This window comes from Branchiostoma lanceolatum, chromosome 8 (assembly GCF_035083965.1).
Source record: "Branchiostoma lanceolatum isolate klBraLanc5 chromosome 8, klBraLanc5.hap2, whole genome shotgun sequence".
Lineage (NCBI taxonomy): Eukaryota > Metazoa > Chordata > Leptocardii > Amphioxiformes > Branchiostomatidae > Branchiostoma > Branchiostoma lanceolatum.
The window spans coordinates 21,790,915-21,804,634 of NC_089729.1; the positions used below are offsets into that span (position 1 = coordinate 21,790,915).

Here is a 13,720-nt window from a genome sequence, read left to right on the forward strand (position 1 = left end):
TGTGTTTTCTGTGTTTTGTTTATCAACTGACACTAATTAGTATCGAGTGCAAAAGGTTGTTACATCTAGAGCTGTGTACCTAAAAAAATTTTAAGGTACAGGTACACGGGTTTAGGTACAGACTACTTGTTCAGATAATGGTAGATTTTCAATAAGGACAAAAGCATGTTTGAACTGGTAACAACATAATATCTATTTGTGCTAGGTATTATTCTTATAAAAACAGTCACAATCATAGTCATAGTATAGTATAGATCTGGCTTTAGTGCACTGCGACAGTAATTTCATAGTGATTCTAGCTGTCAAAGTGGACATCCCGAGTCAGGCTTGACCTGATAAGTACCAGTCCAGTACCAATACTGCAGGGTTCAGGTATTTTGGACCTGTACCTAATTGATTGTACCCGGTACTTTACTGGTACACAGCTCTAGTTACATCTATGCATTTAAAGCCCCATGATGAGGAGCAGTGGCTGACCAGGACTGGGTGGATGTTGCGGTATACCTTGTTAGCTTAAACTCTAAGATTCTTTTGATGGATTTATTTTAACTTTGACTTGATAATTTTAGATTAAACAAGCCAATTTTGAGCCCCATCTTGAAGGTTGTCTGGTACAGCTTATTAAATCAACTGTCATTTGTCTAATGGTAGCCTGTATTATACAAGCTCCAAGGTTAGGCCCCAGCTCACTACACTGCCTAGAGTTGTAATAAACAGCTATCTTGACAGAAATGGAAACTGGTATTAAAGAATTTCTATTCCTGGTGAGGAAGGTCAGACAACATGCCAACACAATTACTCCACAGAGGCGACTCTTGTTCTTTGCTCTGCTCTTGTGTAAGGGTAAAGGTTTCTGTAGGGAGTCCTTACTACATTAATGTACTTCGAGGGATGAAGAATGCAGTGTCAAATTGGAATCACGTCTGTATGTGGAAACATTGGGATGGGTGGGAGGTCAATTGAATACTTATCAGTTTGACCTATATTCAGGAAATATAGTCTTTAACTTGTCCTAGACATTCCCTATGTTAAAGAGACAAGACAGCAGACTGTACATTGGACATGACATGTATTTATTCCTGTCTTCAGTACATGGCACTCCCTCCATCTGAGGTGGGGAAGGTAGGTAAGACCATTCAGTTAGTCTTCGTCTTCCTCATCGTCCATGCCTCCACCGCCCCCGGTGCCCTTGCGCATGTTCTTCCTCTTGACGCGCCCAGGGCGGCCACCTCCGAATGGAGACTGCAGGCTAAAGTCGATGTGCTTCTGGGAGTCCACACGCACCACGTAGGACGGGATGTTAACCAGCTGCTTACGCACCCTGTCAACAACAACAAAATCTGTAGATTCTTGTCTCTGCATTGTTGTTACAATCATCCTACTATTAGTCCTTTTTGGTACTCATTGTAGCTTAAGGTTTTCTTGAGTTCGTGTAACAGAGAAAAACAACACTTGAAGTTGTAGTACAAAAGCAATCCATCAGACCATTCCATGTGGCCATACAACCTGACAAGTTGTATGACAAAGCTGGTGTATTTAGAAAAAAATGCTTCAACCATACATGTATGCCTATTTGTAAGCTTTAATAAAATAGACATCAGGTGGACAGTTCAAAGGTAAAATACCAAAGCAAACTAAGCGCACTATATCCGACAAATATTGCTGGTAGTCAAATAACTTACCCCATGCGCTGGCACCATTGCTACAGGGTAGGAGGAAGGGTATAGGGCTCATGCCCAATTGACCCTTCAGAAAAGTCTTTATCAGTTTGACTCCAGCTAACAGGGCCTAAGTGCTGTACAGAGTGCAGTAGCAGTGATCAGTATGTTGTACATAGTGCAGTAGCAGTGGTCAGTTTGTTGTACAGATGGCTGCAGTGGTCAGTATGTTGTTGTACAAAGGGTAGAAGTTGTCAAGCTGGGGTCCCAGGACTCCCCGCCAACAACTCAGGTAACACTGTAGCTTGTTGCTGCATACTTTCTGCAGCTTGATGAGATGCCTATGCTGCTGCACAAGTGTATTATGTACCATTGTGTAGACTATAGCATCTCTCATTCATATCTAGTCCACTAAATTGACCCTAACCCAATTGGTTTGCATCTAACATAAAAAGGACATCACATAGATGTATAAGCACAGGTAAAACAAATGACCAGCTGCAGAGCCTGCGAGTCATACCTGATGTGCCTCTGACGGATCAGTACGCGGGCATGGTGGATACTCTTGGCCAATCCCAGCTTGAATACCTGGGTCTGGAGACGTCGCTCCAAAAAGTCCTCCACACGCAGACCCAGCACGTAATCAAGCTTCATCTTCCCCTCATCCAGCACTCCAATACGCACCAGACGACGCAGGAGGGCATTACCTGGGGAGGGAGCACATGCACAGAGCTATGTACTAGAGTACAACCTATCCAGCATCGGAGACAACATTGTCATGTAAGTAAAGGAATAGACTGTACTTCTTGCGGAGTGTTCTGTGATGGTTCTTTATGTATCAGAGGGCTCCACATGGAACCTTCAATGGATGATGAAGATTCGCCTGATCTCCTCTGACATATTCTCCCCCACCAGCATATCTGCCTCGCCACTGGTACGGCAAAGGCAGAACTACATGTGGGAAATCAACTGTTCCTCCTCAAACAATTACCAGATATATTTGCACTAGCTACTAGCATGAAGCGCACGTATAACTGTAAGGATGTCCTCACCCTCAAACAGACGTCTGGGGTCCTTCTCCTCCAGAGTAAGCAGCTCACGAGCAGCCTTACGGATCTTGGCGAGGGTCAGCTTCACACGCCAAACCTACGGCAAAGGTAAGAGCATGGAGGTTGTAGGTTTATACAGTGTTTCTAATTAGTAGAAACATTCTAAATATTCTATGAATTAGAGTATTACAAAAAATGTCTATGAAAACCATATTGACAATCAGAGGGTCATAATCAGTCATACTTTTGCCTCTACTGAGACATTCAGATGACGCGCATGAACCTTTCATCACTTTATGAGAGGGGCAAAATTATTAACATCGGCATATTACTATCAGCCTAAGTCGCAAAATGTAGTTAGGTCCCATTCATGATGCAAAAATCAAAACAGTTTGATCCGTTTCGGCTACAATCCGACTTGAAACAGTTTACATTTTGCATTCACAATGCAACCTTGCACCGACGCTCAGAGCGGTTTACATTAACTTGCATTATGCAATCTCTCCCGCTGAATCTGTTGTGATCCCACCCTGCCTTGTACTCAGCCCCCAGTTAGAACTTGTTGGCAGCCATAACAAGATGTTACGATTCGAGAACGTGGCCAATATATTCGATTTAGGCCTAGGAAAAATAATGCTGTGTTTCCTATTACGGTCCTGAAAAAATTAGGGTCGGTAGGTAGGGATTCACTTTTTTTTTAGATTTCAAGGTGCTGAATTCCAAATCCTTGCCATCGGCTGTCAACACAAAGCAGACTTTATTTTGGTGTGTTTGTTAACGTTTACTATTGGAGCAGAAATGTGTAAAACATGTTGGAAAACTAGTTCTACAACGTTTTCATCACTCAGATCACTTTTATGTCTCTCGCCAGCAGCCGACCTAAAAAAAAAGCCTGGGGTCGGGTTTTTTTTTGCTAAACCGGGTAACGGGAAACAACATTTTTTTTCCTGGGCCTTACAGCTTAAAACTTTCACTTTTCCATGGTAACCAAGAGTGACGCCGCGAACTATGACCCCAACGAACCCCGATGAAGGGCGTCATAAACATCGAGGTGACGTTCCACGCCACTTTTGAGTTCATGATGACAATTCCCCAAAACTGTTTTATTCTAAAACGTTGCAGACTACGTCGGGAGGAGGTTCAGAATAAAATGGATCGAAACTGTTTTGGAGTCAGTGTTCATGTTCACAAACAAATCAATTTATTCTGCCAAAACGGTTCAATCCATTTTATTTTTTGCATCATAAACTTACTTATTTACTTGATCATGAACGGAGTCTTAGATTAATGGAATTTTTTTTTACATCATGATTCTACAACAGTCATGACAGTAGAATTTTTTTTCATTAGACAAAGTACCCAGGAGTAAACTGTATATGTTACTTCTGTGATGTTGATTCATACAAATAAAGATTTGAAGATTTGAAGGAAGAACAGTGAACACTGTACTGGTTACTTATTTTTATGAAATCAAGTTCATGAATGTCTATGTTTCTGCACCAGTATAACCAGGTCCATTATCTGGACAGTAAACTAATCCTCTCCAAGGTTGCACAAATTCCTATCTGCAGCTGCTCTGAAATCCTAGTTGTACAAATTTCAAATTTTGTACAACTAGGATTTCAGAGCAGCAATAGAATCTCTGAACCTACCTCACGCTTGTTACGAAGCCCATATTCCCCGATCAGCTTCAACTCCTGGTCCAGACGTTCCTTCTCAAAAGGACGTCGGGGTGTGGCGTAGGTCTTACTACAGGGGGGTAGACCACGCATCCTGACAGCTCAGTGAGTCTGAGTTCAACAAATCAAAAATAACTAAACCAAGCAGTTTTTGTGCATGGAATACACTATAGACAGACACAGGAATAAAGCTAATGTGATGATTCAGTTAAGTATTGACTTATAGAAACCTACAGGAGCTAAGGAAGCTTGCGATGAATCGGACTCCAGTGGAAAAGATTGAAGGAAGACAGCAGAAAACAGTGGACTACTACTATTGACTTATGAGGCACTGCACACTTACATTACAGCAACAAAAAGATTTACCGCCCCCTAGCTTCCAGCTGAGACACCTTTAAATTGCGTACTCAATACTTAACCATTAATGCATTGTTTTATATTGTATCATGCTATGTACTATCATTCCATAGAATATGGTAAGTTTTCAATAGAAAAACACGGAAATCAATTTTTTTGTTCTAAATCATCTAAAACCCTTCATAGATCGAGAAATTTTTGCTGGAAAAATAATAAAACAAATACCATCAGATAATCAAAGTGGCCACTGTACATAAAAATAACATGCTGAGTTTGCTGACCTCTAGGTTTTGATGAGACTGCAGAATTCTTGATGCCCCCCGTGGTCATAAGGCTTGTAAATGATTCAAGCACCATGTTTCAGTCACTACTTTATTTGTAGGGGCAAAATTAAGTAATCTTGTTATTGTTGCTGCTACATTACAAATTCTGCTAAGCTGACATTTTTCAATCTTTTTCAAAAAGTTGTACATGTTGTAATCATACTTTACTGTTTATGCATTTACTAGTATATACTACTGCTTCTGTGTTTACTACTGACTATATAATTTTGCATTGAATATTTCTTAAATTACATGTAAAATGTTGTCTTCTAATAATGCTATAAACATAGCTATATGTCACTATTGGCAGGCCGAGTATGTATGTACAGCAAAAGCAGTTACATACCGACTATAATATTGTAAGTTAATTTTACAAATTGCAAGTAAATTTTTTGCCAACTTGCAACGTTGCAAGTAAGACATTTAGTTATTTCAAGCCCTGGGTAATGCCTCTACCTAAGAAATACAGCATTATTTTCATGACTTCTGCCACGATGTTGAAGTTGAAAAATGGCAGCCATTTCTGTAACTTTGGTAGGAGACTTTTAAGTGCAGCCCATGAGGCATACTAGTGAAGATGTATCAGGACCAGTTCTGAGGAAACATACAACATGTCTCCTATATAACAAGTCTGCACAGGTACCCTGAATATTCTCTCTCCCACTTGTACCACTGGTACTACCACCATGACAAGGCAGCCCAGCGTAGTAGCAGGATTCTTTACAACTAAACTTTCTGCCATATCAGCTACCGTGGCCGTGATGAAATTTTGCAATATTTGTGTGTGTGTTGCAAAACGAGGCCACTAGCAGTAATCAACGACAAAATCGTTACACAAATCATGTGGCGAATGTAGGAACATCCAGGAATGCCAGCAGAAATTGTAAAATGTCCCATCATTTGGGGAAATGTAAAATTGTATGCATCTTTCTACAGCGGGGATATACAAGACAGCATATAAATGTGAGTGAAGCTAGAGCTAAGCCTAGTCTTAACCAGACTAACCTTGCCAGCTATAGGAAGAAATTTGCCGGGGGGGGGGGGGCACCATAGGGTTACATTTGCAGTCAAGTCAAGTCAAAGCCTTTATGCAGGTGCTGGCTAATTTAGTAGTAATTATTCCTTTCTTTTGCCGAATTCTTCCATCTATTTTTACAACTACAGGGACTTGGATTCTCAACACAACGCTGGAATAACTGTAATTGGATGAGCGGCCTCAACTGGAAGAGATCTTCCTACCTGGCCATTTCCCCGTAGGGAGGCCTGGTGGAGGCTAAGCCAAGCCCACGTGGATAGACCAAAGTGCAACCACAAATTGCCTGCTTAGTATAAAATGGAGGGAAAAAATGGCGTAAAAGCGCACTAAAATTTTCTCTGAACTTCTTAAACAAACGGTGGTTATTTGAAAATGTTACACACGAATCAGCTCTTGGCATAGACTGTTTGGCCGCGCTAAAAAAAGTAGAGTCAAGTCACAGCATGGCCAGTTAATTGTTCTGCCAGGTTTACCACGTACTCTATGCAAAATAGCCCGTATTACGAAAATTGTACGCACAGATGATTTCTTCACAAAATATATTTATGTGACGTTCCTGTTTCAAAAGTAAACGTCACGAAAATGTCCATTTTTTCCTTAAATATCCAACCCACCTCGTGTTCCACAACCACCCAAGATGGCGGCAAGCAAGAAAGAGAAAGCGGAAAGGGCAATCCGGATTATATACATATCGGTGTGCACCATCAAAAATAGTTCCGAACAGTCAGTAAACTGCTTGGCTTTGATATCATTCGAAAAAAGAATGTAATAGATACGAAGATATCACAAATATAACACAAAAACTGAGATGACCAAAGTTACAACTTTTCGCCAAGACTGACAGTAATATCGATAAAGACCATTTCTTTAAGCGGATTGATTTTGCCGGAAGTTGAAGGATACGCATAATTTTACATAATTTAGTCTGACGTCATCAGCCGTGTGCTGCCGGTGGGAGTGAGGAGGGGCTGCTGCTGCAAAACTGAGCAAGAAATATTACTAAAATCTCACGAGCTCGGGACCGATTTTCCAAGGAGTAGCGTAGCTGTAGAGATCTCAGGATGCCGCAGGAAGAACCACCCAAAGTGGGCACGCCGGGGGGCGATCAAGCCCGCACAAGGTCCATGTCCACATCTGGTAAGGCTGGCAGATAATTCTGAATTTCTATCCCGAGGAAGTTATCGATTGAAACATGGACATAGCAGAGGGAACCGGTGACAGCTGCGATTTTTATCGGTCATTTACCCAACAGTTCATTATAGAAGTGCATCTCCCTGTCCATTATTCAAGCCAACATGGGGGTTAGGATCATTTCAGGCTAGAATTTGGAAGACCAAATAATTACTGAAAATGTTGTGCAGGTGTCGTGTTGTGTAGGCGTGGTGCCTTTCCATGTTTCCGCTCGTGACCACTTTCAGTCTGCACACGGTCTGCCATCAACTCAGGTTTGGACACGAAAAACACACACCAGGGCTTATATACACACACACTAGGCAGATACCTCTATTATATCGTCACATCAGCGATCTCCATCTGTTGTATGACAAAATTATGATCGTGAGGTGGGGAGGGGGGCATTCCTCCCCCCGTACGTACTGTCACCCCAAGGTAACTTGAAGGTGAGGATAATTTGCTCATCACACAGGGCTATCTAGTCATGTTACCTGGGTTTTACACCAACACACCAGGAGGACTGGACAGGGAACTGGAGAATGGAGAACTGACAAGAAAATGACAACATCATTGAACATGATACACTAGTGCCTCGTACTGGCAAATTTGCCGGTACCAGGCACTAACGTTAGTACAGTATATGCCAATTATCTTCTTCTTCTTCTTGTTGATGCTCACAGTCAAATTTGCTGACTATTATAGCATATATTATGATGTTTCGAGAGCGCAGCGCATAATGACTCAGGTTGTGTTCCGAACCCCTCTAAACATCCTTAATTGTATCTATCTATCTACATTAAAAGTAAATGTCATACATAATAGTCCATGATCCAAACTCATAATCCGTTTTCCGTGCCATGGTCATCAAACATGGTTATTTGTCATACCTTTTTTCTGTATATTTCGTCTATCTGTATAGAATTCCAAAACACCAAACCATTTACCATTCACTCAATTGTAAAAACAATGCATAACTTTATCGCCCATAATCATAAACTTTGGTGTATTGTATAGAATCTTGTCCGATTATATCTTAAAATGACCCAAAACTTTATGCTAAATTTTGGGTTTGCATTGTAGTTTCGGGAGTTGGGACGCCGTCTACCGTTCGATAATCACACGGTGACACACTTTTGTTTCTTGCTATTGTTATGCTTGCAAACAATCGATATTGGTGCCTTTGACTCTGTATATCAAGTTAGCTCTGTTTTATTTATTTATTTATTAATCTTAACGGTGCACTGACCAGTTCTTCCGCAACAGGGGTCCGTGGTAGTGCGCGACAAAAAGTGACGAAAGGGTTTTGAGTGTCGAGGTTTGAGTTCACATTTCTCATAATTTGCTGCGAACTGACATCAAATACCAACATGGCTGAAAAACGTAAGAATCAGTGTGTTTTACTTCCAGATAACCGCCCGTGTTGAAGGTAAACTGCCCCTTTGACCCAGATTGACCTTTGTTGCGTTCTGTTGGCCGTGTTGCATCACCTCGCTCGTCGGGTTATTGTGAAATCTCAGTGGTAGGATCTTCTTTATAATTGGCTTGATTATACCTGTGAGTTTTCTCTTTTTGGCACTAACAGTAATTTCTCATTTCTGTGTCAAAAAATCTGGTGATGTGTTTAGTTCCACGCAAAAATGCCAAATTTTGCGCCTAATTTTTTACCGGAAAATCCTTTTTCCCTCTAATATTTACTAAAATTACAGAGGTTGAAGAAACCGAAACTCGGGTTTTCTTGTAGCTAGAGGGATATCCTTCATTCCCATACACAGTTGTTTTGGCTCAGAAGTATTTCCTGGAAGAGATGGTCGCTAGACTTGAGGGTGTGCAAACTCAAATTGAGACCCAAAATAAACTAGGGGGTGCTCCCTTTAGGGTGGTCCCTTCAGTTAGCAATGTAAATGTTGCCTTGTTTGTTTGTTTGCTCCACAAAACCAGTAAGCCACCTTGAGGCATAGCACACTAGTTTTGTACAATAGTTACTGGCTTTATAACCGGTAAACCGCCTTGAGGCATAACACACTTGTTTTGAAAAATAGTTACTAGCCTTCATATAACCAGACCTATTGGTTTGATCCACTCATACTGGAATGGACCCTAAGCAAGTTACTCTTTTCTTAAAGTGTAGTGGTCTCTTTAAACTCAAAGTGCTGGAGGTGTGGCTCTCCTCAAACCAAGACCACCAGCCAGTGTTTCCGCCAGACCGCGACTGAGAGGCCGTCCACTTGGGGAGGGCCGTACCGCGAAAATTAATTGACTGTACCGCGAAAATTAATTGACCAGGAAAAGTAACTGAATGTTGTGATCAGAAAAGACTTTGTTAATTTTTCAAAACCAATTTGTTACGAAGGTCGCTATAATACTGCTTCAATCGTCACAAAATGCGATCTATATTGACCAGAAACGCCTGAAGTGTAAAGGGGTTTTCCCGCTCTGTGGTCACGTGACATCTTGCCGTCAACCAATCAGAGCACAGGTTTTTATGACGCGGACCAATCAGCGCTTAGAACCTTGCATATCAATGAGCTTTAAAACATGGCGGACGGCCCGGGACGGGGCAGGTTGCGGCTCGACTTATGTGAATTCATAGCGAAAATTACGATTTATCTACGGTACATATGGAGAATTTTTACGGAAAAACATTCAAATGAATATATATTGTGTCGAATACGGTCAGAAATGGGCGAAATGGGCGAAATTCTTGTTTTGTTTACGTTTTCCTTGTTTTCTTCGATGACTTTCTTCGATTGAGTGTTGAAAAACGGGTTTTAATGAGATCACCGTATGCCAAAGGCACCGACATCGATTCTTCGCAAGCTTAACAATAGCAACAAACAAAAGAGTGTGAATGTCCAACGACATAGAGCGTCCCCACGCCCGCAGTAACAAAGAAAAACAAAGAAATTATGCCTACCTCTCGTATTTTTTCCCGATTTCTCGGCATTTAGTTTGTCTTTTTTTTAAAGAGGACGGCCTATGTCTGAGTTCAGGCCGTCCAAAGCGACATAAGGCCGTCATTTGACGGGAAGACGCCCCTCTGGCGGAAACACTGCCACCAGCTGTACGTCCTATTGGAGAGGACGTCCTTACCAAAGCTAGGTACTCATTTTTGTCCGAGTCGAGTGAGCTATTGGTGTTGAGTGCCTTTCCCAAGGACGCAATAGCAGGGCCTGTTAAGGATTCAAACCCAGAACCTTTAGAAATCTTAAATCAACAAACTAACCACAGTACCACCTCACTACCTATGAGGCCATGTCTTTCAATATCTTTCATGCCTTGAGCCAGTTGAGGGGGACACTAGTGTATAATGATTCATGAAGACGGTTGGATGCCCTGATCAAGACAAGTCCCATTAGACTCATATAATACTGACACTGAAACTTACAGAGGGTACAGCAGTGAGGGATGGCTTCTACCAGCATTGAATGCCAAATGATATGCTACTTCCATCGATAGCAAATCTGGTTTCTGATAAACTTCTAATTCATAAAACAACGTTGTTAGTGGGGTATGCCTAAACACCTCACCCAAACTCATCCGAGTGTAATATGCAGTGTACACGGGGCACAGACTTTATGTGATGCTCTGGATACATTGTCTATGCAATCATGAATAAAGATACATGTATGCAGTTTTTGCTTGTTTCTCCGCTAGTTTCCAAGATGACAAATACGTGCTTGTATTGGAGGCTGAAAAACACTTTTTGTACAGTTATTATGAGTTGATTGTTATAAAACCTTTCTATGCAGTGTTCGAAATAACCCTCTGCAATTTGCAGAAAGATTTTCAAGATTGCAGAAGAAAAATTCAACAATCTGCAATTTTGCAGAATGAAAATTTCTTATTTTAGATTTTGTCTCTTCCTGGGCCATGATTTTTGTTACAGGTTGTGCAATCTAATTACGCATCAGAACACTTATTCCCCATATGGATATAATGTCCTTTTTCCTCCTTATCAGAACTGAAAATATAAAAAAGTTATTTGATTTTATTGAATAGATATGTTTTTGCTGTTGCCATTTCAATTAAGTAAATTTGCTTTTCATTTGAATTATTTTTCACACACGTTATGCTTTTTCTGTTATGCTTGTAAAAATTAAAGATAGAGTGAGAGAATTAAGAATTACAGCAATGTTGCAAAGCTAGATATGACGTTAATAAGTACTACTACTAGGCATTATTAGGTTGAGAATGTTGTATTATGGAGGAATTTGTATTTGCAGAAAATATTTTCAAATTGCAGAACAAAATTTGACATTCAGCAATATTGCAGAACACTGGAATAAAGTATTTCTACCACTGCTATGATATAATCTATGACCCAAACAGCATCCATCGTCTTAGACCCCGTTCACACTCATTTTTTTCAATCGCGATTGAAGTATAATCGGGATTGAATCGATCCGATCGTGATTGATTTTTTCAGTGTGAACGCTCTCGATCGCGATTGGATCGATCCGATCGCGATTGTTTTGTATCCACCTCCTGAGGTAGTTTGGGGAGGATCAATCCAATCCAATCAAATTTTGAGTGTGAATGCAACTACGATTCATTCCATCGCGATTGGCGGGGATTTCGGCTGGTTCCGGGGGTGGGAGGTCATACATCCGGGTACGTAGGGTCATAGTTCGCATCGCGCGGGAAATCAAACCCAAGCCACACACGTCAGATAGCTCTCTTACAACAACAACAACTTTTCATCGTCAACAATGCCCAGGAAGAAGGATAAAACTCCGTCAGCAACTTCAGCTGGTGGCAGGTGGCGCGATGAGGAGACCAGGGTCCTCATCGCAATCTGGGGGAGAGAGGAGGTGCAGGCCAAACTAGGGAAATGTCACCGAAAGAGGGACATTTACCAGAAGATCGCCGATGGCATGGCGGAGCACGGGTTTGAACAGACCCTGGCCACCGTGCTTCAATAGCGATCGGATTACGGCGTACTTTAATCCACTTGGCGAAAAGCAGTGTGAACGCAAAAGTTTATTTGCGTTCAATCGCGATCGGATCGAACAATCACGATTATACTTCAATCGCGATTGAAAAAAATGAGTGTGAACGGGGTCTTATTGTCTGTCAAACTAAGAAAAGGTATTAGCGGACCCAAGCGGTCCCCAACAATGACTGTCCAATATGGTGGGCAGACATTCTTTCTCATCTTGGAAACAAGCGGGGTAACATGAAACAAGAAAGGCAATAAAATGTATTGCCATGGCGACGATTGAGTGGCTATATGTAAGTGGTGATTAACGTTTTTAAGCTATGTTTTGACACATTGCAACTAAGGTGCCAGGCTGTGTGGCTTAAGGTTAAAATGTGTCTACTTATTGTTGAACAGCCAACAGATATTTTACATTTTGACTTTTCCACTAAGTTATTGATGAATGGGAATCCTTGATTCAAACAATCCTCCAGACAGGCTTAATTGACCGTAGCTCCATTCTGAGAAATGCTCTAGCAGAGAGACAGCATTAGTGGTTGGTCCCGAGTAGTAACACATCGGTGACGGTAATTTCTAAACAGAGATCAGAAATACAAATCCATATACTTTCCCTACAGTGCAATAGGCATGACTTTCCCTAAATCCCTCTTCTCTTGTTCCAAAGAGGACTTTTGGAATTTCTCGTCACGGCACAGCCAGAGTCAATTTGCCAAACCCTGCGGGAGTCCCAATCACAGCGGAGGAGAGGTCGGGAGGGTGATCTTATCGGGAGGGTGATCTTATCGGACCTCCCATGGAATCTCAGGCTGGTCACTTCGTCGCGTGCGAGTAACATTCCACAAATACCAACCTCGGCATAGCTGGGATGTACGAAATTCTCTGCAACTTAATACAGAATTTAACTGTTTGGCAAGCTCCTGAAGCGTCACCAAAAACTGGAAAATACTTAAGACTTGCTGCATATTTTTCATTCATAACTGCATAGACAATGTATCCAGAGGGTTAGATAAAGTCCTGTACATCATCATCATCATAGGACACTATAATCAATTTAATTCAATTATTTGTCACATAGAGTATAGATTTTTTTTTTCTTCATAGTAGGAAAAACACTAGCCAACATAATTTCTGTCCATACCATTAACCGATCATTATCTCGATATGAGATATTGTTTTGGGTTTGTGTGTGTGTGTGTTTGTGTTTCTGGATTATCGTCACTGACTTTGAATGGATTATGATGATATTTGGTATGTGGGTAGGTGTTGGGAAGATGAAGGTCAAGGTTGATTTTGGGCCCCCTGGTGTGTGACCTTGGTACTGCAGCAGAACTTCCTTTTTTTAAATCTTTTGACCTGGACGTGCTATGGTCTTGATCTGGCAGATAGCTTGTGATATAAAGAAAAAGTTATGTAGGCTTCAGCCCTCTAGCAGCTTGCTATGGAATTGCAATGGCGTTTCCGTCAAAATCTTTGAAGGAGAATAACTGAGCAAAGGAATGACAGATT

General features: G+C 41.3%; 2 protein-coding genes across 2 annotated transcripts in view; one reads left to right on the forward strand and one right to left on the reverse strand.

Annotated features, from left to right (window-relative positions):
• Positions 1 to 1,052: 1,052 nt before the first annotated feature.
• Positions 1,053 to 6,946, reverse strand: LOC136440557 (small ribosomal subunit protein uS4). The gene is made up of 5 exons (XM_066436626.1): positions 6,717 to 6,946; positions 4,360 to 4,497; positions 2,711 to 2,804; positions 2,179 to 2,365; positions 1,053 to 1,321 (listed from the first exon to the last, which is right to left on the reverse strand). Exons 2-5 carry the CDS (start codon positions 4,477 to 4,479, stop codon positions 1,141 to 1,143), a joined length of 582 nt encoding a protein of 193 aa, XP_066292723.1. The 5' UTR covers positions 4,480 to 4,497; positions 6,717 to 6,946; the 3' UTR covers positions 1,053 to 1,140.
• A 69-nt stretch (positions 6,947 to 7,015) lies between these two features.
• The window catches only part of LOC136440556 (dnaJ homolog subfamily C member 5-like), a 29,526-nt gene continuing 22,821 nt past the window's right edge, over positions 7,016 to 13,720 (forward strand). The window contains exon 1 of the mRNA XM_066436624.1: positions 7,016 to 7,239. Within this exon, the coding sequence (XP_066292721.1) occupies positions 7,164 to 7,239 (76 nt within the window). The 5' untranslated portion in view covers positions 7,016 to 7,163. The remainder of the gene's footprint in view (positions 7,240 to 13,720) is intronic.

Coding starts and splice junctions, on each gene's coding strand:
- LOC136440557 (XM_066436626.1), bottom strand. CDS start 4,479: ATGCGTGGTCTACCCCCCTGTAGTAAGACCTACGCCACACCCCGACGT. Junction 2,366..2,710: donor CCCCAGACGTCTGTTTGAGG/GTGAGGACATCC, acceptor CTCCCTCCCCAG/GTAATGCCCTCCTGCGTCGT. Junction 1,322..2,178: donor ATCCGTCAGAGGCACATCAG/GTATGACTCGCA, acceptor TGTTGTTGACAG/GGTGCGTAAGCAGCTGGTTA.